Source organism: Pipra filicauda, unplaced genomic scaffold, assembly GCF_003945595.2.
Source record: "Pipra filicauda isolate LSUMZ 115617 unplaced genomic scaffold, ASM394559v2 scaffold318_size846807_pilon, whole genome shotgun sequence".
Lineage (NCBI taxonomy): Eukaryota > Metazoa > Chordata > Aves > Passeriformes > Pipridae > Pipra > Pipra filicauda.
Window position 1 is genome coordinate 563,384 of NW_024104441.1, and position 26,357 is coordinate 589,740.

At 43.8% G+C, this 26,357-nt stretch overlaps 3 protein-coding genes across 11 annotated transcripts in view; 2 read left to right on the forward strand and 1 right to left on the reverse strand.

The window, feature by feature from the left end:
- Nucleotides 1-12,943, forward strand: part of PXK (PX domain containing serine/threonine kinase like) — a 35,059-nt gene extending 22,116 nt beyond the window's left edge. Inside the window, exons 11-19 of one of the 9 annotated variants that reach the window (XM_027713858.2) lie at nucleotides 352-469; nucleotides 905-983; nucleotides 3,131-3,179; nucleotides 3,873-3,950; nucleotides 4,365-4,451; nucleotides 4,678-4,747; nucleotides 5,719-5,781; nucleotides 8,595-8,629; nucleotides 8,893-11,969. In XM_027713858.2, coding sequence (XP_027569659.1) covers nucleotides 352-469; nucleotides 905-983; nucleotides 3,131-3,179; nucleotides 3,873-3,950; nucleotides 4,365-4,451; nucleotides 4,678-4,747; nucleotides 5,719-5,781; nucleotides 8,595-8,611 — 561 coding nt within the window. In that variant the 3' untranslated portion in view covers nucleotides 8,612-8,629; nucleotides 8,893-11,969. Of the gene's footprint in view, nucleotides 1-351; nucleotides 470-904; nucleotides 984-3,130; nucleotides 3,180-3,872; nucleotides 3,951-4,364; nucleotides 4,452-4,677; nucleotides 4,748-5,718 lie in introns of all 9 variants that reach the window. The other 8 variants (XM_027713855.2, XM_027713852.2, XM_027713853.2 and 5 more) reach the window with 8 other exon arrangements.
- PDHB (pyruvate dehydrogenase E1 subunit beta) lies at nucleotides 12,739-17,570 on the reverse strand. Its single transcript, XM_027713860.2, has 9 exons — nucleotides 17,403-17,570; nucleotides 17,129-17,236; nucleotides 16,995-17,057; nucleotides 16,876-16,911; nucleotides 16,498-16,783; nucleotides 15,694-15,804; nucleotides 14,979-15,070; nucleotides 14,554-14,695; nucleotides 12,739-14,252 (listed from the first exon to the last, which is right to left on the reverse strand). The coding sequence occupies exons 1-9, from the start codon at nucleotides 17,547-17,549 to the stop codon at nucleotides 14,107-14,109; spliced, it is 1,131 nt and encodes a 376-aa protein (XP_027569661.1). The 5' UTR covers nucleotides 17,550-17,570; the 3' UTR covers nucleotides 12,739-14,106.
- Nucleotides 17,571-17,843: 273 nt separating this feature from the next.
- KCTD6 (potassium channel tetramerization domain containing 6) lies at nucleotides 17,844-25,859 on the forward strand. Its single transcript, XM_027713861.2, has 3 exons — nucleotides 17,844-18,018; nucleotides 23,082-23,190; nucleotides 24,460-25,859. Exons 2-3 carry the CDS (start codon nucleotides 23,164-23,166, stop codon nucleotides 25,144-25,146), a joined length of 714 nt encoding a protein of 237 aa, XP_027569662.1. The 5' UTR covers nucleotides 17,844-18,018; nucleotides 23,082-23,163; the 3' UTR covers nucleotides 25,147-25,859.
- Nucleotides 25,860-26,357: the final 498 nt, after the last annotated feature.

Here is a 26,357-nt window from a genome sequence, read left to right on the forward strand (position 1 = left end):
TGCTGTTTGACTTAGCTCAGAAAATGGGCTTGGTTGGGATTTCAGTCAATGTGTGGCTTTCTAAACTGCTGTAGGAAAAGACCTTACAACTTCACACATTTTTACAGAACTTGACTATACTGCTATCCCATTTTTATCATCACATGCAGGAAGACAGTGGTGTCTGCTTTAGCTTGAGGCATGAAGATTTCATTTGAGCAACAGTTATGCAGGGAAGTGGTTGTGGTTAAGAACTGTCTTAGTGGTTCCTCTTTTCTATCTTCACGTGCAAAATCACTGTTTTTCTGCAATGGGTTAACCAGTTGTGAAAAACTAACGAGTTGTGGCTGTATTTTTTTTGTTCCTCAACAGACTTTAGAAGGTGTTGATGTACATTGCTTTGGACACTTACTGTATGAAATGACATACGGAAGACCCCCAGACACGATTCCAGTAGAGAGCTTCCCCCCTGCACCCTCAGTGTTTGTTGGTTAGTATGCAATGGAGAATATCTCAGTCACAACTTCCTAGGTGCACTCTTAACTTCTACCCAAGCTGAAGTGCTGTGAAATATCAACCTGAGATCTTTGCAGCATATGACCAGAAAGAATAATTCGGTCAAAGTGAAAATGTGTTCTTCATGAAATGTATGTAGTGTATAAGTAAAACCTTTTTTTTTTTTTTAGCTGAGTGATAAAGCAGTGTTTAGTAAGTAATGAGATGCCTGGATTCCTTGCCTTATGTCTAACATTCTTGAAAAGTTTGTGTGTGTAATAGTAATGCTATAATAAAAAACACATGCCACAGAGCTTCATCACTGCTTGGTTGATGCAATACTTAGGGTAACATCACACAGACGTTCATTCTAAATCATTTGCTGTCCTGCCGTGCAAAAATGTGTTCATTCTTATTCTTTCTTTGGTAGTGTCAGTGTTGGAATCCATTCTGACCTGTGAAGCTATGAAGAATGGCATGCCAACTGTCTCACGGCTCTTACAGATGCCGTAAGTCCTGTTCTACTTGTTTTATACTCATAGCAATGTTTTTAATTATTTCAGGAGGAAGAGCCTTTTTGCTCTTGTTTCTTTTTAGAAAGGTTTGCTCCTTGTTCTGAGGGATGTGTCCCAAATGAAGCTTTAAAATTGATAGGCTTTGTAGAACCCATCCCTTGTGAACATGATGAATGTGCTTTTAACATTTTTTGTCTCTTGGTGTGTTGGAGCTGTAATGAATGCACTTTAGTTAGCATGATTTAAATTAATCCAGCTATTAAAGTAATGCAAGTATGCCTAAGATCATGTACAGATTGATTTAAAAGATTTAGAATAAGTCTTTTTGCATGTCTCCTTCAGATCTACTTCAGTAGATTTTGCTATCAGTTTACTTATGACTGGTGAAATAGATCTCTTGCTTTGCTCAGCAGTGACATTTAGACTTGCTCTGAGTATGAAATGCTACGTGGAACTTCTGTTTGGTTTCTTGCAGGGTTGGCTTTGGGATTCTCTGAAGCATAGACAGACTAAATTTCCTTAACAGGCTGTCCTCCCAGGATGCAGTGAAGGGGTGAGGGCAGGGAGGGGCATGGGGAGAGGCCAGGATGCAGGAAGGGAGCACTGTCAGCATATGAGTGAGTGGAGATCACAACTGCCTGCAGTTGAGACACAGCATTTCCAGGGAAATTGCTGTCCCTGTGCTGTGATACGTCACCAGCGTGCCAAGCCACAGAACCACAGTTCTGGTGGGAAGTTCTTTTATTTTTCCTTATGTGAGGTGCCAGAGTCAGGACCTAATAAATGACAGATTTTCCATACCTAAATCTGGGTCTGATCTCACAACACACAGATTGCAGTGCATTTAGAATATGCTCTCAGGTTCAAATTTCCTGGTTGGGAGTCACTGCATCCTTCAATTCCTTCTCCTCCTCCCTTCTTCTGCTTTTGAAGGAGGTGGAAGGTGGAGAGGAGACTGTAAACAGGGGAAAAATACTGTAAGAAAACTCTGTGAATACAGGAATATACAAGTCTTAAAAGAAATTGAACAAACAATCCATGCCCAGCTGCATCTGATATTTAAGATATTATACTACATCTCCTTCATACCAATACTCCTCACAAAAACGTTCTATGTAGATGTGCAATGGCATGAATGTAATTTAAAGCAATTAATGTAATTTAAATATCTATTTATTATAGCCATACAAATTATGACTTCTCTTATTTTCATAAGAACATGTAATCAGAAAGGATCAGAAAGCCCTGTAAACAAGGATGAATTGTCATGGCTTTTTGAAAGTATTTTCAAGTCTGCTTTATTTCTGAATTTTTCATGGAATACTCTCCTTAATTAACTTGATTCTAGAGTTGAATTTGTTTTTCCTAGTATAAGTCTATGATAATTTTCCATAGTGAACAGCAACAAAAGATCTCAGAAATATTTATCTTGGAGCTGGGTTTGAGATCTCTCTGGGACAGTTTTCTAGTATGTTCTCCAGGACAAAGTATATTGAAATAGACTAACCAGTTTATTTTCAGACTACCATTGCCCTCTAGTGTCTTTGTTTTGGATGGAAAAGGATTAAGCATTACTCCTGACACCATAGAGGGGAGAACAAAAATATTAGATTATTTGCTTTAGTTGCCTTTTGCAGAGTACAGGCAAGAATGCAGATATTTTCAAATGTTAAGTTCACTCATTGACCTTTCACATGTTTCTTGTTCATACTAAAACAATAGTGCTAAGAGAATTTTCCTAACAAGAACAATGATTTTGCTTAGGTGAAATTTAAAATAAAACCCCTGGAAATCTTTTGTAATTAAAGAATCCATATGCTTTTAAGGAAAAGTTGTTCTTCTCTGCCTTAGATAATTGTACCTGTTATAGCAACCTTCAAAATATCTGAGATAAACTTGCTTTCTCTGCCATCAGTAGTGACTACATTCTGAGTGTGGGATGCTGCTAATATTACAGCGGTGCTTGGAAAATAAAAAGCAGTACATAAAAGCCTGTGGAAAAAACTAAACTGTGGCCTAGGGATAAGGACAGAAAAGGAAAGGAAGAAAGAGGGGTTTAAGTGAACAGTACTAGTAGTATTTTTGCTGTGGTTTTCCCTATCTCTTGGAAATAATATTCCTCTGTTTTTATCCACTCACAGATTATTCAGTGACGTCCTGCTAACAAACTCTGAGAAACCACAGTTTAAGGTAAAGTTGAACATTGATTTGCTGATGTTTATGGAAGTGCCAGGCTGTGAGTATCTATGCATTAATTGACAGAGAAGGTAGAGGAGAACTGGCTTTATTTGCCTTTATTGTTCTTTCCAGCAGTATTTGGATTCCTGTGCTGAATTGTATCCTTAGAAAGGGGCCATGATGTGACCCACGAGTGTTCAAGTGCAGTTGCTGTCCTGGAGCCCATTTGTGTAGCTAATGATGATGCTCTATCTGAGCAGAGGCTGCCAAGTAATGTGGGTCCCTTGCAGTGAGAGGAAGCACCTTGTGAAGCTGATTTTGCTGCGTGAGACCATCAGCACTTTGCTGCCAACCCCAGTGCTGGGGCATTTTGGGAGCCACATCTGGTCCCACTGGGGAGCTGCCCCAGGGCACTTCTCCTGGAAGACATGTGCCATGTGTCTTGTCAGCCTCATGGCAGTTTGGGGATGTGACTGGAGTATCAAAATAGTCACCTGTCCCAGCCTTTAGAGTTTCTTTGTCCCTGCTGTTATTTCTGAGTGGAAAAACATGCATCTAGAGTCTTATTTTCTATTCACTAAAGGAATGGTGCCAGAACTTGGGGCTTTAGATGAGCAATGTGATGAGTGGTGAGGTGTGAGCAGTCAAGTTTTGTTTTCCTTTATCACATTTTGTGCCATGTTTTTGTTCCCCATTCTGTATTAGATTCCTACCAAGCTAAAAGAGGCGTTGAAAATCTCCAAGGAATGCATAGAAAAGCGATTAACAGAAGAACAGAAATTGGTAAAGTCTGCATTTCTTTATTTCCTACAGATATTTCGTTTCCTCTTATCATTTTTACGTACAGAAAATGAGTTTTTACTCAAAATTGATTTTGAGTAATATAGGCTTTCATCAACAGATTTGCTTTCCCAAAATTGCAGTATGAGGACTTGTAGAACAGCTGTTGACTGTGTGGCATTTCACTGTTTTAAGTGATGCAGCTTCACAGGCAGTGGCTCCCAAGTTAAAGGATAATTTTAACTGCAGTATGAGCCTCCATCCTTTACCAGCAACAGTAAAGATAAAAGCTAAAAAATGAAAAAATAAATCTAAACAAACTGACTACAGCATATTTTCTTGTACCCCAAATGTGTTGTTTGAAAACATTTAAGATCTTAACATGGTTCTTTTTCTGTTTTTTCCTTCATTTTGAAGATTCACCAGCACAGAAGGCTGACAAGAGCTCAATCTCATCATGGCTCTGAAGAAGAAAAAAAGAAAAGGAAGATCTTAGCACGCAAAGTAAGAAATCTTTAAATGGGTTTCTCACACAGAAAAATATGTGTATATTTTTTGCATGTTTAGCATGGATAGGTTTAGCCACAGGTAAACCTATCTGTGTTTGTCTGCACTACTGATAAACTTTGTGTGATACAGCAGATGGCTGTTAGAAATCTGTCAGTTCAATCCTTTTAACAGAAAGTGATTATTCATTCCCATCTTCTGTTTTCTCTGCTTCCTTTCAAAGAAGTCAAAACGTTCTGCCTATGAAAGTGGGGAGGAACACTCAGCAAAATACAGCAACTCAAATAACTCAGGTAACTACAGAGAGAAAAGTTTGCTTCTACACATCTGTGTCATTTCTTTTGTTGTTACTGTCATTTTCTGTCCGAAAAGATCCAGGATTACCATCAGTTTACATACTAATATTGGACTACCAAAGCCTGATAACAACTGCTTTGGGTATTTAGTGATAGATAAATAGAGGGCTTAAAAATATTGTCAATGTTAGATTTTCAGCTGCTTAATTTAAAGTAATGTTTCCTCTCATCTGTGTCCCATTCCTCAAAAAAGAACCCAAACCAAACCAATCAGTCTCTTTATTCTGTTTTATATTTGAGTTGAATAACAATATTCATTATATGGGCTATTTAAGAATGGAGTCTTCAGGGAGACTCTTTATGGTGATCTGTATTACATAGTAAGGTGTTAAGATGAATGAGAGAATTATCTGTTTAATTGCTGCTTCAGTGCCAAATTCCAAAACAACAGAGCCTTTGACAGGTCTTTATTTACTTAGGAGGTATGGTTAGTACTATGGAACAGATAAAAGAGCTGACTTGCTTGGCTAAAATGTGTCCAAAAGCAGCTTGTTGTGGAGTAGTTAGATATCAGAGTAACTTGTGGAGTACAGCAACTGACTGAACATCATCTCTTAGGAGAGATGGGTGCCATCCATGCAGTGGCACAACTTTTAAGGGGAACAGAATTTGGATGCTGAAATCAAACAGCCTAAGCAGTAGAAAAGAAGTGTTTCCCACAGAGGAATACTGTTGAATGCACTTCCTATGTGTTTGGAGATCTTCTGATGCTCTGTACCGTAAAGCTGCTCTGTTCAGATTGGGTCCAAGTGACACTGTTCCTATGAATGGGAATCTTTCCCAAGATTTCAATGGAAGCAGGATTGGATCTTCAATCAGTAAAGTTGGCCTATTTCCAACAACCTGTCTTGTCTGACTGTTGAGCTGCCATGTCACAGCTGTAGTTACTAGATTGTTGTTTTATTTAGCAGGCTCTGGGGCAAGTTCCCCTTTAACATCTCCATCATCCCCCACTCCGCCCTCTACAGCAGGTAAGTTCAAGAGTCATTATTTTATGGTTTTGGGTTTTTTTATTCCCCTCTGCTCCTCAGTGGTGGGTGTTATTTCCAAGGATGACTAAGGGATGGTGGTTTTCAAGGATGGAACGCGGAGATGACAATTATCTTGTGTCAGCCTGAGTGTGGGCATGTGAGCCATTCTCTATGGCTCTCTTTGAGGGCCATAGAAAACCTTTTAATAGTTTTCTTTTTTGTTTAATAACCTTTCCTGAGATATACATGATATGATTTATCCATAGAGTGTAAGTGCTTGCTTCAAAGTCTCTTTTACTGCAGGCCTACTGACATTGCTACTTTCCAGACATTTTGTGGGCCTCACGTTGCAGTATGCATTTGTCCTGGTGTTAATGGTCTGTTGACTCTGAAATACTGCTTGTTCACCCCTTGTGTATTGTCTCTTTACTCCTGTACTGCTGTGATGTATTTTCAGAAATTTTGGATGTGACAAATTCAGTGGTTTAGGCTGTGTAAATCTCCCCAGTTGTGCTACAGCCCATTGATAACCCAGTAGAGCTCATAGAAACGAGTCAGAGACTGATTTGGGTTAAAAGTAATATCTTTATTATTTTTGACCAGTTCTGTTTTTCAGTTTGCAGGGTAGCTGTGCAGACAGTTTTGCTAATGTTTAGGACAGGTGATGAGAAGTGGTGAAGAATCTGCTTGAGTGACCAATAGAAATACTCTGAAAGTTTGATTACAAATCTGAGTATTGAGCAACAGTGGATGTTCTGCAGGCTGAAAGGCTGGAAGAGGAGCACTGGCAAACATTTCTAGAGGGGAAGCAGTCCATAGCATTGCTGTTTGTTATGGTGACTCATGCCATAGGATTTCTAGTCCCAGGAACTTTCTACACAGAACAACTCAGTAACTAACATGATGCAATCAAATTTGTGTTTGCTGTGAATGATCTTTCAAAGGACACTGCACTCTGATGTAATTCAAATCAGTCATGCTGAAATTCAAATTAGTAATTTCTCCTTCAAGGTGAGGGTATGAGAAATGTGCATTTTAGGAACTAATTTCTCCCAGTTAGCCTAAACAAAATAATTAGTGTTATTGTGTCGCACAGTAACAGTGCTGCTCTCAGGATGCACCCAGTGTTAGCTGGAGGGTTTGTTACACATTTAATAAAGAAGTAGCTGCAAATGCAAAAGAAAACCTTGTGCCTCCAAAATGGACAGATGCAAACAATTTTTTCTTTTTCAATAAAACTACCTTTTAGTTATGTTTTAACTTGGACTTGTTGGAACTTGGTTGAAAGCTTTTTCAAGTTTTAAGCATGGGATGCAGGTTTATGTGTTGATGTGACTCAAATGGCTGAGTGAGCTGATGGCTTGGATGTTGTTCATGAAGTGTAAAGGCAAGTGGCAAATTTTCAGGAATGCTTTTGTGAGTAGAATTAATAGAAGAAATTTTGGATATTAGTTCTAAGAGAAAACTAGTGTGCTGAATTTTTTCACCAGCAGCGTTGTAGTTTTAGCTGCTCTAAGCAGGTATGCTATTACTGGCTCAATGAAAGACTCACTGGCCCCATGGTGGGACTTAGTGACAAGTGATGCCTTTGTAGCTTGTCTCTCTCTCTTCCAGTTTCCTTGTACTTACTAAGGGTATTTACCTCTAAACCAAAATTGCTTGTGGGTATCAGTGTGGTGAGATGATTCTCAAAAGGGCATGAGGCTTTCAGTCTGTCTGTGTGGTTTGGTTGTGGTCGTGTTAGAATCAGGGCACCTCAAAGCATCCTGGTGATGTGATGCCAAGGCAAAATTGAGGCTGATGAGGAAAAGTGCACCCGGCAGAAGCTCTTGCCATCATTTGGTAACCAACCAAATCAGTGTGGTGTGTGGGTATGTGCAGAGCCAGAGACACTGACCAAAGGGGAACGGGCTCCAGGCTGACATGTCCTGGGGAAGAACCTGTTCAGGGGTTTCTCACATGTTGAGAGGTGTTTTGTCTCTGAACAAAGGCCTTGTGAGACTTGGCTTGCACCAGAGTGCTTGGTATAGTTGATGGAACACAGACTAAGAAATAAAATAGTGGTTGGCTTTCACTGTTTTTTTAATGGCAGCTGCAGCTGTAGGATTGAGTGCATGGCCTGCTTTGAGGGGAAAGGTGTCCACTGGAAATACCATAAAATACCAGCATGATGTTTTACAACAGAGAAAAGTTTGTGGGGTGTTACTTTTGCTTTCCTGGGCTTTTCTGCAGGAATAAAGTGAGAGTTGTACTTAACAATCTTTTCTGTGCCAGTTATTCTAAATCCTTCAGCACAATATAGGTTTCATTGGCATCTATATGGTGCATCTTGCCTGCCCTTCACCTTTCTGTAAGACAATTTGAATGCTTTAGGAAGCGCTTTTCCTGAGTGTCTCTGACTCATGAGTGTAAATACGGGTGTTAATACAGCAGGAAGTGTTCCTTGAACTGAATGGATTTCATCTCCTATGGCTAATCTTCCTGCAGATTTCTTGCTAAATCTCTCTAAATGCACTTTAATCCTGTAAAGGTTGAATTATGGCATGTGCAGCTGGAAGCATTTGTGTTTTATTTGGTGATCAAGTATAATACTGCCTAGAGTGTGGAAAATAGTGGTTCGTTATTCAGAATTGGACAAAGTATTGTAAATGTATATTGAAATAGTCAGTCCACTGTCCTCGTATTTGTCAGTGAATAAGAATATATTGACTTTTGTACTAACTTTTCAGCTAACAGTGTCTGTTTTTCTTACTTTGACACGAGAACCAGATGATTAACTTGTGTCCTCTCTCTTTCTCTGCTGTCTTCAATAGAGCATGCATCATTTTGAACGTGAATTTTCGGAAAAGTAAGCTAATGCTGATTTATCTCTTTAAAGATGCTCTGTTTCTAAATGGGAAAGTTGAATGCAAATCTTGAACTTAGTATTGGGAGGGAATAGAAGAAAAAAATCTGAATGTTCCTACAGATTATTTTAATGAAATGCAGCATCTTTAAAACCTCACTAAAATGATTTTCTTTGTTCGCATCCCATTCTCAGCCAAGTTTTTAATGCTGTTTGCACTATTACTGTCACTTTAAATTCATAATTAAGTTTTTGTTTCGATTCAGGCATCAAGTTTACAGCATCTGATTTACTTCCTATTCCTTTTAACACACTCTTTTAACAAAAATGTCCCTGTAAAAACCCTTGGTAAGTTCTTGTTTGAGTGTTTTATTCTTACAACTGCATGAATGAGTAGAACGTGTGTGTGCAGGCAATGTCTTCCAGCATGTATATTGGAAAGGCCTACTGACAACTGAGCACTTGTCTTAAGTGATTTTTTCTACTAAATACAGGAAAATATATCACTGTTGGGCAGAACAGTTTAATCTGTAGATGTAACTACACCTGTGTGTGAACTCAGATGTCCTTTTCACCACTCATGTCAAGAAGGGAAGGACAGCTTGGTTTGGACTGACTAACTGAAATGAATGGATATGAAGATTTTTGGAATCATGCTCTTAATTACCAGGTTCAATATGTAATGCTCATGGCTAGTCAGATACCATTCTGAACCCTGTATTTATGTTTTAAGGCAGAGCTCGGGTGTAAGAGTATCATTATCTGTTATCAGTCTCACAAGAGTTTAATTGCATGATGTTGTCAGCAGCTCTATTTCAATAACAGTGAGTCTTGAGGAATTTAACAATTTTCGAGAAAGGAAGGTGACCTCTCCCCCTATACTTCCCTGTCTTTTCTACCCCCCTTGTAAAATAACCAGACCAAAATTTGAAGATAGACATGGAATCTTGGCCTAATAATACTTAGTCATCCAAGCATTTTGTGTCTTTTTTGCTCCCCCTCTCTGTCAAACATGTGCCTTCTTCCACTGCACGTGTTACCGTTGTATTTGTATTCCCTGCAGAGTCCTGGCCTCTGTTTTTGTGGTCAATTCCCTATTGCATCTTGTACAACTACTTGCATAGCCTCTTCAGCCTCACCTTGCAATTCCAGACAAAAATCTTGGCTTTGTTCTCTGCAGTTCTTGCATCTCTTTGAAGCCATTTCATATATGAGTAGCTGCTCTTGGTGCTCTTACAGCAGCTCACCTGATCTGTTTGGGGACAGGTTGGTGTGCTAGTCCTACAGCTTCTGCACTGACCACTTCAGCCATAAAATGGTTACTTGAACTGTTCTTGGTCATGTTTTTCCTTTGGCAAAATGCCAAGTTTTCCTTCCCTGGCAGTCTATCCATGTAAGAAACAGGGCTCTGACCCAGGGAATGATTTTCCAGTATTTCTAATGGTAAAGTGTAAAAAGCAGATTTGGGTAAGTTAGAAGCCATTTTGTTATGTTTTGATTACTTCAGAGAACAGTTGATCCACATGCACTAGGAACATTAAATTGTTTCAGTTGATCTCTGGTATTTCTGTTAGGATTTGAGTATTTCCTCTGAAAGCGTAGAGAGTGAAGATGAGCTCAATATGTACTTCCATGTTTTGTTTTCACAGAGGGCTTTCATGCCAATGAGAATTTCTCCTGAAGAGCTGGAAGTGCTACAATCACAGCACATATTAATGTACACTGGCAAAATTGGATGCTTTGTGTGAATATTCTGCATTTTGAGCTTGTTCCCATATGAGAGAAGTCTCTCTTCAAAGACTAGTACAAATAGAAAATGAGGGAGCTTTGAGTTATGTCTTTCATCTAGTAGAATAACTGCTTAATAACAGCAGTGATGTTTTTACTGCTACCTGTTAGTCTGAAAACAAGTGTGAGGAATTGAGAGAGAAATGGAGCACAGAGAACTTTTGTCTGCTTTTTTTCTGCAGTTGAGCTTTATCTTTCATCAAATACCTCGAGTCTGTGTGGCATAATGTCCTTCAACTGCTTGGTATTTTCTCACTTCATAGCAAGCAGTTCTACTTCAGTAACCACAGTGTCTTGGTTGCCCTCGTGCTGTTTTGTTTTGTCCAGTATCCTTATTCTTGCCATTTACCAGTATATTTCTCTTTGTAGGTTAGACCTACTGAAAGCAAGTGTTAGACTATAGGTGCCATTTGTCTCTGTAGTCTTCATGTGGAACAACTTATGATCTAGATGATGCAGTTAAAATTCACTGGTGAATAGTTCTAAGATACTAATCATTATGCCCCTACTCCTTCCAGAATATATGAGACAAGATAGGCCTATTATTATTACTATACTTGTGTAGAAATGATGGTACAATGTGCAGCAGCAGAGCTGCACAAGATCAGGGTGTTTGGCAGAGCAGCCTGGGGCAAATTAGGCCACCTGCCTGGATCTGAACTGCCAAGGAAGCACCTCCATGCAGGCCCTCACTGCTGGGCTAGCTCCCCACATGCACTGCTGTGGGCTCTGACTTCCCAGGGAGTCAGGACATGGAGGCTGAGGAATGATGAGATGGATGTTTGACTGGGGTAGAGAGCAAGGGCCAGAGTGTAAAGGTGGCTGGTGGGAACAGGAGAGGCAGGCAAGAGGTGTGTGTCACAGTGTTGTGGTTCATTCAGTCTGTCCAACAAGCATTCGTTACAACATGTCTGAAGAAAGTGGACTGTGGAAGTGTAAAACACTTCCAGAAAACTCTATCTGCAGTTAGTACTTTAAAAACGGCATATAATCTGACCAAGCAAAATGGTCATCACAAATATTACAGTGATGCGGTCCTTCAAAGATCATAAAGTGTGTTAAGTAAGTAGGAACAGGTAGTAAAATTTGCTTCCAGTCTTTGTTACTGTTCATGTCCCAGAAAGCAAACTGCTTTACTAGGCAAAAACAAGAGCTGGGAAATCCCATTAAGTGATCTCCATTTCCTTCAGAAGATCACATTTGAGTCATGTTTTGCATCCCTGAGTACTGAGGCCCTTCAGGCTTCATTTCAGAGGTGTCTCAGATGACACGACTCACCTGCAGATAGAGGGATTTGATCACTTGGGCATTTCCCATCTGTTCTGTTCTTCACATTCCACTGGCATTCAAGGGATGATGTGAGTAGTGCAGGACTGACCATGTCCAGCCAAGCAGCCACAGTCCTCTGTGGCAGGACACCCCTGGCATAATCAAACTATATCTTCTCTCCCTGGCTCAACAGGAGCATCGTCCATCCCCCCAGCACCGCCTCCGCCACCCCTGCCACCAGCAGCTCCTCCCCTGAGTACAGAGGTGCCAACGCCGCAGCCCGTCAGTGCGAGCCGGGGAGCCTTGCTCAGCTCCATCCAAAACTTTCAGAAAGGAACTCTGAAGAAAACACAGACGTGCGACTACAGTGCTCCCAGGATCAGCTGAGGCCACTGGTCACTCCAGGATTGAATTCCCTCTCCCCCTCCTGTGCTGACCCTCCTGACCAGCAACTGACCCACCAGCACTGATGACGTTGGAGCTCCGTTCTGCCTGATTTCACCTTTCCTCGAGCAGCAGCACTGCCCTGCCCGAATTGCCTCCCCATGCTGTGATAAGTACTCCATTCTTTACTGGGTTTCAAGAATTGTGTTCTCTGGCTACAATTGCAGGGGTACAGCAGCTTCTATATAGCTGAATAAAAATCTGAAAATAGGAATGACCATGATGATGGCAAATTAATGCATTTTTAACTAGCTCTATTCCACCCCTTTTTTTCAAATTACAGGGATGTAGTTTTAGTCTGCTCAGTTTTTCAACTCTTTCCATGCACTTGTAACTCATTGTAATTCTTGCTGCATTGAATCAACAAGTTTTGTTTTAGATAATCCAACCCTTAAAGCATACTGCACAGGTGAGGGAACTGGAGAATTAAATCTTATTCCCACCATATTTGCTGGTGGAGTCAAAATGCTGTCTCATTAAGCTTGTTTAAATGGACATCCTACCTGCCACTCCAAGGGAAAGTGTTTTTAAATGAGGAAACAGTTGAAATGGGAGTTAATAGGGCACTGGGATGTTATTCTTGATTTAGTTAAATGCAAAGTTACTTCAAGTTAATTCTACAGTTTAAACTTTATTGAAAGATCCTTTTTGATTTAAAACCTTAAAACAAATTGCACTTTAAAGGATTATAGATAATCCATTTTTTAAAATTCAAGTACATCAGTGTTTGTTACTATGCAGAGAATGTCTGTACAAAGTTTCATGTAACCTGTGATATTCAGTCATTTTTATTAAAATGTTAATGGAATTCCTTCAGCAGTGTGGTGGGTATGTTCAGCTGGGATTGACACCTGCAAGCCACACTTCCTAAGAACCTAACAGCACCTCTGCTAAAAGGAATACCCTGAAAGGTATTCCTGGCCCTTCCCTGAAGCAGGACCTGAGCTCTTCTGGCTGTTTACAGAGGTATGTCCTCTCCACCTGTTCACTGGGGAGCCACTGCACCCGGGGTGCAGAGCAGGCCCTGCGGCACAGGCCCCTCAGGGCAGCTTTCCCTCTGTACCAAAAGCTGCTGAGGGAAGCCTGGCAGGACTAACCCTCATCCAAACCCTGGGATGTGGTGTTCTGCCAAAAGTCTGCCTCGACTGCTCCCCAGCTCTTCACACACAATCTGCACAACTGCTGCTTCAGACTCGGGCTCAGTGCAGCTGAATAAAGGAACTCATTTTGCTCTGCAAGACCTACAGTGGGAACATGCTGTTGTCAGCCCAGGCAAGGAGTTACAGACACCCACATGGAGCTGAGCCATAAAAGCCAAGCATCTGGACATGCATTTTTTTAATCACTCTATGTGACAGGGAGTAAAGAAAAGTTAGGTAGTGTTTCCCATCACCTACTGAAGAGGGTCAGGATCTTTATTTAAGCTCTTGTGCAGAAGTCTTTCTGCATGTGTGGAGCCCTCTTTAAACCAAACAGGGTCACCACCTCTTAACCCACACTGTGGGCTGCTGCAGCCTCTGTGCAGAGCTGCACTGGCAGGCAGGGCTTCACCCATCCAGTCTAGTCATTCCCTTCTAATAGGCCTTGTGACCATGCAGCTGTACAGCACTGGGGGCCTACTCTTGCTCTCTGCAATTGTGCACTAAACCACCGCTCCAGCGGATTTGACACAGTTCCTCTGGTACTTAAAGCCAAGCAAAAATGGAGGATTTTTTCCTCACTCTGAATTTAGAACGGGATTTCTCCACAAACAGTAGCACTAGCCCAACTGTACTGCTGAACACAAGCATTACCACATTGTTGCATATATGAAGTGTGGCTTAGGGAGCGTAACCCCATATATAAATATTCTGGGAGGTCACTATACTTTCCCACTGTACAAAAGTTCACAAAGCTTATAGAACATAAATTATGGATACAACTTGCCCAACACCAATAATGCTTTGTAAAGCAGGTACTTTAAAACATGTATTTACAACTTATATATTCAAAGCTTTCTTCACTGCAAATACTATATCCTTCACTTGAGGTATGCAGTTATCCTCTAAGATCTTTGCGTAAGGCATAGGGACATCGGCGCCGGTAACACGCACAGCTGGAGCATCCAAGTAGTTAAAGGCAGGTCCTGAAACAGAAGACAGTGTCAGGTTGCCATGTACTGTGGTTTTCTCTTGATTTCTGTATCTTGTTCTATTTAAACAGTTTTGTTCCTATAGCTCTAATATTCCAGAGAGTGCTGTTCCTGCTTGTTTATCTTCACGCACTGTGGTTTTTGTACCCACCCTGTAAAAATCTCTAGAGCAAGACAGCCAAGCTCCAGCTCCTCAGCTATAACCCCTAACTCTGCCTTTGCCAGGCTTTATCAAGAAGTCTTCAGGATTTAGAGTAGGGAACGAGATTGAGACATGCACTGCAAAACTTGGTACCTTCCATGATCCTGGCACAGATTTCCGCTCCTACTCCAAACTGGGGCCAACCTCCTTCTACAGTGACAAGATGGTTTGTCTTTACCACACTGGCTTCCACTGTTTCGATATCCATTGGTCGAATGGTTCTCAGGTTTATAACCTGGGGGGAAAAGGGATAATGAGAACTTTGCTGTGACTTGAGCCTGTCAGTCACCACCGTTTGGGTACAGGGCCCCTCAGCACTTTCATCTGTTCGGACTTTAAAGACAGGTCTTAACAGAATTTCTAACTCAGAAACATGAAAGGCACGTGCTGTTAAAGGGACTTAAAAATATAAGCAGCTTGTAGTTAATACACCGAAGTGAGCAGAGCCTGCGTGAGAAGACACTCTGCTTTCTTTCCCCCTTTCAGGGAAAAAGAAAGGCAACAGAAACCCCACTCACCTCACACTCTACACCTTCTTTAGCAAGTACAGTAGCTGCTTCCAGACAATGGCCAACAGGTCTTGAGTGTGACACTAATGTAACATGAGTTCCTAGAAGAAAAACAAGTGTTAAAAGAGAAAAAAAACTCCTTAAGATTTAAAGCTTTTTTTCTATACCTCAGGCTCCTTTCAGGCTAACATTTAGATTCACTTGTAAATTTAAGTTCCTTATGTTTGTTTGAAAAGCTGAGCCCAGACATAGCAGGAAAAGAGGAAGACCTATGCCAAAATACAAACTTCACCCTTGAATTCAGGGAACTGAAGAGGTATTTAATATAATTACCAAGTTATCCTTTTCAAACTTTCATATAATTCAGTGGTAAATCATGAACAAATGGGGTTAAACGCTACAATGACCTCTTTTTGCATTTTTGACAAAAATTATATACTTAGGTGAGGAAAGAAGTGTTTCAGCCATCACCTACTTCATCTCTACACTATGGAACAAATCCTTTAGAAGGGTATTTTTTTAGTCGAGATCTGGATTATCAGGTGATGTTTCCCTAATAGGGTAACAGAACATGACATCATACTACTGGATAAAAGAACATTTGAACACTTAACATTTGAAATACTTTTCTGTGCCCTGTGACAGCAGTACCCTGAATAGCTGAGATTAAAAAAAGTCCCCAACCAGGTCAGTTAATAAGGAAACAAACATATTCTCAGCTTACCTTGCCTTTCTACCTTAGCTTTTCCAATTGGAATAACAAATTCCTTTGACTGTGCCTGTTCAGACATTTCAAAGGGAACACCATATAGTAATTCATTTTCCAGCATCACAACTAGAAGAAAACATACTTGGATTAACGTGTATGTCTGCAGGCACAGGGCTGCACTCACCATTAGCAGTCCTGCAGCAGCTCAATACACTAAACCCATCCAGGCAACAAGGGAGTGAGGAGCATGTTTGCAGAAGCAATTAAATAAAAAAAGAAGTAAATCAGAGTCTTTACTTCAATGCTGAAGCATTTAAAAAGCTGTCTACGACTAGTCTGAAATGAGATCAGGTATTTTACTTTCCGTACACGATGTTACAATCACCACTTTTTGAAAGGTCTCCCATTTTTCATTCCCGTTTGTGAAAAATAAAGACAAAGGTGGCCCTGCTTTCAATTAGTGACATTCTGAATTTATCATTTGAATTTCATGATCTGTAAAAATGAGTTATATTGAAGCACTGTATATGCAGGAAGGCCTCCTAACTTCATCCTTTTTAATCCCTTTATGATAGATTTATAAATGCTTCCAGGTTTCCTGGCAACAGCACAAAATCAGTCTGCTGTTAGCAAGGCAGGTGACTGTTAGGGAAAGAGTAAACCCTTCTGTCTCTATAAGTACCCTACTGCAGTAAAGAAAATCTGAGTGCTTTACGGTTTAACAATTTTTTTGTGGTATCTTTTAAATGGGGCAGGAGGGGAAAACAGCCATTCCTTAGGATTGAGCGCTGGGTATTGCCATGACCTGCCCGTGCTCACCTGGATTGTCGTCCCGGATCGATGCTTTCAGCAAACCCTTGGCATCCTCTGCACTCCACGGACTGACGACCTTGAGCCCAGGGCAGTGCCCGTACCAGGCTGCAAAGCACTGGGAATGCTGGGCGGCCACTCCGGCCGACGCTCCATTGGGGCCCCGGAACACGATGGGAACACCGATGGATCCAGCAGACATGTAACAGGTCTTGGCAGCAGAGTTTATGACCTGGTCAATGGCTTGCATGGAGAAGTTGAACGTCATGAATTCACACACTGGTCTCAACCCTGCCTGTTAAATACGTTAAAATGTATTAGCGTGTTTTTATCTAAAAATAGTTTAAATTTTTAAAACCAGAAGAGGAAGAATGCAAATGTACAAACCATAGCAGCTCCGACAGCGATTCCTGCGAAGCCCATCTGAAAGAGAAGGAAACCAAGGGGTTAGGAGCAGGGAGCAGCTGATGGAGGGATCACCGGGGTTGGAGACAGGGCAGCCTCACCTCGGATATCGGGGTGTCGATCACTCTCTTGTCCCCGTACTTCTTCCAGAGGCCCCTGGAGATCTGGAGGGCAGGAGACAGGAGTCACGGCCCGCCTGAGGCCCTTTCCCAGCCCGCCAACGGCCTCCACAAACCTTGTAGGCGCCATCGTACTGAGCCACCTCCTCGCCCAGCAGGAAGACGCGCTCGTCCCGCTCCAGCTCCTCATCCAGCGCCTGGTTCAGCGCGTCCCGCACCGTCACCTGCGAGACAGCGGCAGCCGGGTTGGGCGGGGGCACGGCCGCGCTCCCCGAACGCCGGGAGTCCCCTCAGCCCGGGGGCGAAGTCATCGCGCCGCCCGCCCGCCCCGGGGCCGGACCCTGCCCTGAGGGGCGCGAGCCCCTCTCCGGCGACAGCCCTCCCCGCTACCTGTATGGCGGCGGGCGCCGAGACGCGGAAGCCCCTGCGCTGCTGCAGCTGCTGTAGGTGCGGGGGTAGCGGTCCCCCGGCGCGGCCCCGCGGGGCGAGGCGGGCGCCCGTGGCCAGGTGCCGCAGAGCCGCTGCAGCCGCCGCCATCTTGCCCGTGTCCTCTCGCCCTGCGGCCGCCAGGCCCCGCCTCCCGAGCGTGCTCTCGCGAGAACTCCCCGGCGCGCGCGAAAAGGCCGAGCGGGGCGCGCGGCGTTTTGGCGCCACTTCCGGCCCCGGGGGCCGCGCGAGGGGCGGGGACACCTCGCGGGGTCGCGCATGGCGCGCGCGCCCGAGCGCCCCCGCGCGCGGCCCCGGCCGGGCGCTCAGGGCCCCGCGGGGACCGGGCCCGCCCCGCGCGGACACCGCCCGCCGGCCGCGGGGGCAGCGGGGCGGCGCGTCCCGCCGTGGTGCCCGCCCGCCCCGCCCCGTCACCCACCGACAGGCGGGGCGGGGCTCGTCAGGACACTCCCCCGCTCCGCCGTCCCCGCCCGCGCCGGCGGCTCCGCTCCGGGCTCGGGCACAGTCCCCGTCGCTGCTGCTGCCGCCGGGCTTCGCCTCAGCGCCGGGAGCTGCTCCCGTGAGTGCCGGGCCGGGCGGGGGGCGCAGGGCCGGGGGTGCTCCGGCTCGAGGGAACAGCGGGGCCCTGCGGGGTTGGGGCCGCGCCCGCGGCGGGAGCGCTGGGGCGGGACGGGCGCGTCCCGGCGCGGGTGCGGGGCAGGTGCGGGGCCGGGTCCCCGGGGCTCCCTCGGGCCGGGAACGGGGAGCCGCGGCCGCGGCACTCGGGCAGGGATGGTGCAGGTGCTGCCCAGGTCCCGTTCCCGGTTGGGCTGAGGGCGGAGCGGGGGGATGTCCGGGCGGGAGCCGCGGTGCCCGGCGGGGATCTCTGGTGAGGATGATCTGGGATCCGTGGGCTTTGCTCCGGGCGGGGAGGGCAGTGGTTCCTCCTGCGCCATGGGGAGGGGAGGCAGGGCTGGGGCTCTGTTTTGGGGTGGGGATGAGGCCGTGGGCTCTTGGGTCACTTGTGGGAGGGAGAGACGAAATGTCTGGGTTCATTTCCAGCGTCTTTGCTGAATCACTCTGATCCTGGGGAGAGTTCTGCTACCACGAGCTCGCTGGTTCCTCTGTGATGGAAACGGGCACTTCCCGGCTCGTGCTGCAGCCCTGGCCCCCTCTCTGGGCTCTCAGGGGGTTTTCTTCCCCGTCTTGCTGTCTGTGTGTGTGCTGAGCCCCATCGGTGTGTGCAGCGAGGCTCGGTGTTTCTGACACCTGTCCTCCTCCAAAACTGTTTGGAGACGTGTTTCCACATGGGAACAACACTGATTAGTGTCACAGAAGGAAAATACGTGGGTAAAACTCAATTATTGTCACAGATCCTGGAAGCCTGGGTGCTCTGGGTTGCTTCAGCAGGACCAGGCTGGATATGAGTCTTCCTTTGGCTCTCTGAGAGGAGGGCCAAAATTGTACTGGGATGTGGGCTCTTCCAACAAGAAGCAATTAAAAGGAAAGTTTGGAATCTGAGCTTGAAACAGGATGTCACAGAGCTCCTCGGGGGAGGGAAGGAAACATCAGGAACTTGGAATTTATAGTGAAGCAATTAAACATAAAGGAGTAAAAATGCTGAGTGTCTGGTGTGAGCGTTTTTCCATCCTGCCTGAGGTGCAAACTGAGTATTAGTAAAAAACAACTCAAGAAAATCAAGTTAACATTTAATAAACTACATTAGTCATTATAAACCTGACACGTGTAGAAGGTGGTAGATGCTTTCTTTAGTGAAGCCGATCGGCTGAATTGCCGGAAGATTCGGGTAACTGGTTGTTTTGAGAGCTCTCCTCCTCCTTGTTCTCCTGGTTAACAGGGTAGCACAGAATTGGAGCTCAGGGGTTGCTCTGCAGACTGTTGTTTTGCTGTAGTTTGGTGGAGTACAGTCAGCACTGCTGCTGTTCAGTGTTTTGTCAGTTCAGGTGAGTCACCAATAACTTACAGTAAGAACTTGCCTTTCAAATGTTCTGACTGGCTTGGGAACAGAGAGGTTGTCCATGTACAGCATAACTGTGCTGGGACTGGAGTTTCTTCTCATCTTCGGAGATCCAAGTCTGAGAGGCAGGGAGCTCAAGAGGGGGTGAGTAAATGAAATGCCAAGTGTATGTGTCTGTATAAGTGGAGTCTTAGCTTGCTCTTTTTTAAGCTGCCATTGGTAAAATTCCTGCCAGCTCTATATTGACCTAGAAATCAAAGGTAACTCTTGAGGTTAAACAGCTCGTGCTGTAATATTGATACTGATACCAAACTGCTCATGAAACACTATTGCCACAAATAAATCCCTTAATTCTTTTGTTGGAAAAAACAGATGAAGAACATTCAGAACAAATCAGATGATCTGTGCCTGTTGACTTAAAACTGCTGGGTGTATTTCTGCCTCTCCTTTGGGTAACTGTGTGTGACATCAGTGCAGTGGTTTGTAGCCTGTGGCCTCAACCCGATGCAGTGCCTGTAGTCCCAGCAGTGCAAATGCCTGCAGTGCTGCTGGCATCCCTGGGCTGGCCTGAGCCCGGGTGTGTGTTCGCAGATACAGACATTCACCTGACTCTTACTTGCTTTCTCTGAATTTCAGCTTGCAGAATGGTTGTGGGTTAGCAGCTCTGTTCTGGGAGAAGCCCTGCTGAAGTTAGTGGTACTACCTGTTGCAGCAGTGCTGCTGATAAACAGCCCCGTAATCCTCTGAGTCATAATACATGAAATAAGAGCGAGCATTTTGTAAATGCGGGTACCCAGTTTGGTGTGTTGAGTATAAAATGATGACCTGAGTGCTTTTCTCGCTTCTCATTGTGCCTTTCCAGTTTTGGCTGTGCTTGTGCTGTGCTGTGGCAGGAGCCACGGTGACCATGTCACTGCTGTGTGTCTCCTCCCTGTGCACAGAACAGAGAAACAACGGCAGGACTGTGGCTTGACACCATCCAGGCACTTCTGCTCCCACCAAAGAGGGACATCCTGTTTGACTTAAACAGTGTCAGCACTTGGTCTGAATTTCATCTTAAATGAGTATTTCTTGTTATTATCAAAGGCAGGCTGATGGTTATCAAAGGATGTCATCTGTTATCTGCTGCCTGGACGGGTGTAACTGTGTTGGTGAGGCTGGCCCTGTGTGGGATCGTTGTTGTGTGAGAGAGACCAGAGCTGGCTTGAGGCTGCCTGTCCTGGAGTATGGTTGGAGTGTCTGCCCATCCCCACTGATGATCACTGTATTCCATTCAGGAAGATTTTAAAGCATTGTTGTAAAGGCATATGTCATGAAGGCTGTACACCCTCAGCCTTGCTAGTCCTTAGCTCAAGTTGTACCCAAACTGAGCTACTTTAGCCTGTGAAGTTGTCCAGAAATTCAGAGCTCCCAGGCTGATGAGGGAAACAGTGGATAGTTGGGATCACACTCAGGCATCATTTTAGGATGGCCTCCCGGTGTCTTCCCTTTGTGTTGCACATCTTGCTCCAGCACTGGTTTGCCAGGGAGGTTTGTGTGTGCCTCGTGGTTCTGGGTCCTTACACAAAGGTCAGTGAGATTTCTCGATTCCACTTCTGTGTTGAGGGCTAGGCTTGTTTCAGATAATTGCTCTCGTGAATTATTCACTGTGGTGTTACACAGCAGTGCTGTGATCAAAGATTTGTTCGTGCCTTTGCACGGGCATGCAGTGTCATCTCTCTCTCCCTCGTAAAGTCTTGATTCATCTGTAGTGTGGACTTAGATGCTGACCAAAATAACATCATATCCACCAGTTAAAATAACACTGATGGACATCTCTCTGTCTTTGAAATATTCTGAATGCGTAATTCCAGTTAGTTTTGTTAAGACTGCAGATCTGTTCTGCCATGATTACTAGTGAGGTTTCTGTCTGGCTGCATCATTTCACTTTCAAGTGAGTGTTTTCCTTGAATATCAGAAACCTGTACCAGTCTCATGTGATTTTAGCACATCTGCATGTTCTCCTGGCCTTGTACTTGACCAGATTAACACTTTCAAGTGCTGGAATTTAAAAGGTCTGGGCTATTGATAAAAGTTAATGAGTGACAATTCCAAACAGAGAAAACCTGAATGAATTCACTTCTTGATCTGTGAACATTTAAAAAAAATAATTACAGAGGTTGGCAAACGAGCGTTCCAGGTTTATCTGCTGTTGGAGGGTGTGCTTTAATGTACTTTCTTGAAGCATACTCCATCTCTAATTTGTAAAAATAGGATCCTAGTATGACTAGTTCTGTATCTTAGTATTCCTTAGTCTTCTGTTGTCTAGCCTCACAATTTTCATACACTGATTTTGCTTTTTGTACTCTTTAATCCGTCTGAGAGGCAGCTGGGGCTGTGCTTGTGCTTGTGCTGCTGGCACTGGAAGACCTGCTGGACACTGTTGTGCCCAGTCTGTGGGTTTGGGCAGGGAAGCAGAGCCCAGAGAGGTGGGATATGCTGCCTGGTTCTGTGTTGAATGAGACCAACCTTATTTGCTAGGAAAGAGAAGGGCAAGTTATCTTTTTGGTTGAGAATTAACTATGAACCTTCAGTTGTTTTGGTATGTAGGCCTCTGGCTTGGCTAAATCTTTATCTGCCTTTAGCTGGGTGACTGTTGAAGTTTGTTAGTAAAGAGGATGGGAGCAGGAGACTTGGAAACTGTGTGGTCTTTAAGATGTAAAAATAAACAAAGCTGAGAAGCTGTACCCTACTTAAAACAGGCTGACCTAAATTTTCAGCAATTCTAGCAGAGAGGCAGGCTCTGGGTAGGGATAAAGGCTCACTGACAACTGGCTTCCCTGTCCTTGCATCGCTTGACATGGTTGACAGGCCACCACTGGAAAATCAACACTGGAGTCTGAGGTCATTCACTTCCCCCCCTCCCCGAGTTGCACAACCCTCGATGTGGATTTGCCTTGTGCTCATGTGGACAGTCCCCTTGTTATGCAAGTCAACAGTTCAACATCGTCTGGGAAGTCACGGCATGAACCTCTTCTCAAATTGCTTTTGTTGGAATGTGTTGAAAACATGTTTGGTGTCCTCTGGTTTGTCTCTACAGAGGTTGCTTTCAAGACTAGGTGTCTGGGAAGTCCATTCATGCCCTTTGTCTGTAGATTAATGTTCTTCCTATCAGTTACAGTTCTCCACTGCTGAATTATTAACTCTGCAGCGAGAGTTTTTTTCTTCTTACTGTTCATTGACTTTCATGCTTGATTTATTCTTCTGAGCAGTTTGAAACTGGAGCATGGGAATGTTGACTAATAGTAACGGATCACATGTGTGACCTCAGTGGTGGCTAAGTGGGAAAATGACATCTGTCTTTCAAAGTACTCAGAGTTTCCCAGGTGAAAGGTAGTTTGTGAACGTGTATTATCCTCAGAGGCACTGTTGCTTGTTATTCAACAAAACTGGGATGTTCAGGCAACCACTGGAGTGATTACCCTTGTGCTCCAGAGGCAGTCCTGTGGGTAGCATGAAGGGATAAGGAGGGAGAAGCAGGTTTGCAGATTCTCCTGCTAATGTGGCTTTGTGGCTGTCCTGGCAGAGAGCCTGCCTTTGATTGGAAAGTATTCCCCTTGGTGTTCTTGTAGGTACTGATGATCTGCCATGTTTTGTTCTCTGTTTGTGTGTGCTTTTTCCTGCAGGGAGATAAGAGGAGGTGAATCGCGTATCCTTTCAGCAGCCTTCTGTTAAACTTGGAATACCACAGTTCAAGCAATTGAACAGATGGATAATGGAGACTGGGGATATATGGTGAGTGAGCCTGTGCAAGTGTGTGCTGTGTGGTACAACTGGGCTTTCGAGGTCTTGCAGCAAGAATCCTTCCAGATCTGTCTTGTGTAGCTCCAGAGCTTCACTCGTGTGAGGAGGAAAACTATGCGTGTTACACCAGCTTTACAACAGCTTACTTACCTTCTCTGGAGTGCTGCACCTCGCCTGCAGCTTGTGGGGAGCACCCAGGTTCATGTTTCATAGTGACAATCAGCCAGGACTGAACTGATGCCTGGGGCTCACTGTTACTGTTTTCCTAACACAAAGGCTGAAAATAGTTTGTGCTTCCTACATATAATTTTAAGGACTTTGTAATTTTATTTATGAAGAAAAGTATTTTTCCTTGTAAACCTTGTCGCAAACTAGACAAACACATCTTATTTTTCTCCCCTTCTCATTCTGCTGCCATGCATATGTCTCTCTTCTCTGGCTGGCCACAGTCCTGGTTGTTAGGGTTGGTGGCCAGATGGGATTTATGTTCCTTTCTCTCTTGCTTCCTCATGAGCTATCTGGAAGCTGATGCAAACTGGTTTGTGCTCTATCCCCCTCTTCTATGCAACATGCTAATTTGTTAATAAATACTTCTTTTTAGAGTTAAAAGCTGAAAGTTCTTTTTTTTTCTTTGCTTGTTTTAATGATGCCTCTGAACCAGGGCATGGATTATTTTGATTGTGAGCTCTTGGTCCTATGTGTCCAGCTGCACTGTCTTCCTCTTTTGAGGGAGAAAAAGAGGTTTAAGACTTGTTTGGTTGATTTTTTTCTTCTTTTTTTTTTTTTTTTTTTTTTTTTTTTTTTTTTTTTTTTTTTTTTTTTTTTTTTTTTTTTTTTTTGGATTTGGTTTTGTTCTAGAATGAGAGACAGATTGTGAAAGTAAGGAACACTGCTGGGCCTCATTCAGACTAACTTGTTCGTCAGGAAATCTTTCTGTTCTCATTTCCCCATCTGTAGAATAGGAAAAAACTTGTTATCCAAATGCAAAACTCGCTTCTCTGACAGTAGCTCAGTTGTTCAGATTTCTAAAGCATTCTGGAAATGTGCGTTCTGCATGTTAAGTATCATCCTGTTTAATTGCCAGTTGTGCCTTGTTGCCAGGTGGCTTGGATTTGTCCAGGTTTAAACACCCATTAAAGGCTTTGAACAGGAGGAGCGTGATTCTCTCCCAGTTTTCCAACAGTATTTGCCATGTGTGTCAGTGAGGTGATCGAATCTTGTGTGGTGGCTTCATAAACTCTGCAATTTCTCTCTTTCTAGATGACTGATCCAGTCACGCTAAATGTGGGTGGACACATGTATACGACCTCCCTCACAACTCTAACGAGATATCCTGACTCAATGCTCGGGGCCATGTTCAGGGGAGACTTCCCCACTGCCAGGGACTCTCAGGGCAATTACTTTATTGACAGAGATGGACCACTTTTCCGTTATGTTCTTAACTTTTTAAGGACCTCAGAGCTCACTTTGCCACTGGACTTCAAGGAGTTCGACCTCCTCCGGAAGGAAGCGGACTTCTATCAGATTGAGCCGCTAATTCAGTGTCTTAATGACCCCAAGCCACTGTATCCTGTGGATACCTTTGAGGAGGTGGTGGAGCTGTCCAGCACCCGGAAGCTTTCCAAGTACTCCAACCCAGTGGCTGTCATCATCACACAGCTCACGATCACGACGAAAGTCCACGCGCTACTGGAAGGCATTTCAAACCACTTCACAAAGTGGAACAAGCACATGATGGACACCAGGGACTGCCAGGTTTCCTTCACTTTTGGGCCATGTGACTACCACCAGGAAGTGTCGCTCCGAGTCCATCTGATGGAGTACATCACAAAGCAAGGCTTCACGATCAGGAACACCAGAGTTCATCACATGAGCGAGCGTGCCAATGAAAACACAGTGGAGCATAACTGGACTTTCTGTAGACTGGCACGGAAAACAGATGACTGATTCTGACTCCACAGGAGCCACTTCAGTGATTAGCAACTTAATTGGACAGCAAACCCAAGAGAGTCTGGATTTTGACTAAAGCAACAATGTGGGCTTTTTTTATACGACTATTTATTGTTTATCAGTAAGGACTGGAGGAGTTTCGTTCTCTAGCAGCTCTGTTCTTTTGTCCTGATCAGAAAAAAACCGTGCATGTGCCTGTTCAGTCAAGACACCTTTTTGTTTGAAAGAGGGAGTCCGAAGAATTAGTACAATAGGGTATTTTGTGTCATTAACACAATTCTCTGACTCGACTCAAAGTGCTAAAATTACCTCTGTCTAAATGGTTTCTAATCCATCTAATGCTATGACACTGGGAGCAAGAAACAAAAAGAATTTAAAATGCAGTTGGGGAGAAGCTGCTATTGTGTAGACTAATTTAGTTTCTAAATCAATAAACAGTATTGTAATATTCTAGGAAAACAAATCCCACCCTTTAAAAGTACTTGATAAGTACAGTTTCTTACAGTTATGACAACTGTTTCTTTCTATGCATATAAATCAAGCAACCAAATATTATCTGTAGCCATGGAAATATGATTAGAAATATTTATATTGGATTCTAAATGCAAAATGTCCCTGTGGTAGAATTCATATTTTTAATGCCTGGTGCAATATTATTCCCAAGTGTAATGCCTGCCAGCAAGAAGCTAATAAAAATGTGAAATACAGAATACTGTTTTGTATTTTCTTTTTGTCTTTTAGAACTCTCTTACTTAAAAAAACAAACCCAACCAAAAGAAAAAGCCCCACCCAAACCCCGTTTTTCTGCGCTGCAAAGTCGGGTGCTCTGGTAGGGCCCCATTTTCCTCCATTGCTGATAGAATTTGTTCCTTTTTCTGTTAATCAGTTGAATCAAATGTCCTCATTATAGACAAAGCTTATGTTCTGAAAACTGCTTTAGACTGATAGAAAGATGGCATTTATTTGGACTGGCTAAAGGATAGGGATGGAGGGAACACGGAGCCTCAATACTGTAGCTGCTAAATAGCGTTATCTGGTTCACAGCACTATATCTAGTGACTTTATATATATAATTTTAACTGCAGAGTGCTGTTTCTGGTGATAGTCAAGTTCTGTGGCTTTACTCTGTTTCACATTGACATTTCTGCTTATCCTGGGCACTTTGTCATAGTTATGAATAGAATTTCTAGTTATGCTTTTACTTGAAT

Excerpts from the sequence above, each read along its gene's own strand:
- PDHB (XM_027713860.2), bottom strand. The coding sequence starts at position 17,549 with ATGGCGGCGGCTGCAGCGGCTCTGCGGCACCTGGCCACGGGCGCCCGC. Across the intron at positions 16,784-16,875 it reads TCGCTGTCGGAGCTGCTATG|GCAGGGTTGAGACCAGTGTG; the intron begins GTTTGTACATTT and ends CGTATTTAACAG. Across the intron at positions 15,071-15,693 it reads AGCTAAGGTAGAAAGGCAAG|GAACTCATGTTACATTAGTG; the intron begins GTAAGCTGAGAA and ends TTTTTCTTCTAG.
- KCTD6 (XM_027713861.2), top strand. The coding sequence starts at position 23,164 with ATGGATAATGGAGACTGGGGATATATG. Across the intron at positions 23,191-24,459 it reads ATGGAGACTGGGGATATATG|ATGACTGATCCAGTCACGCT; the intron begins GTGAGTGAGCCT and ends CTCTCTTTCTAG.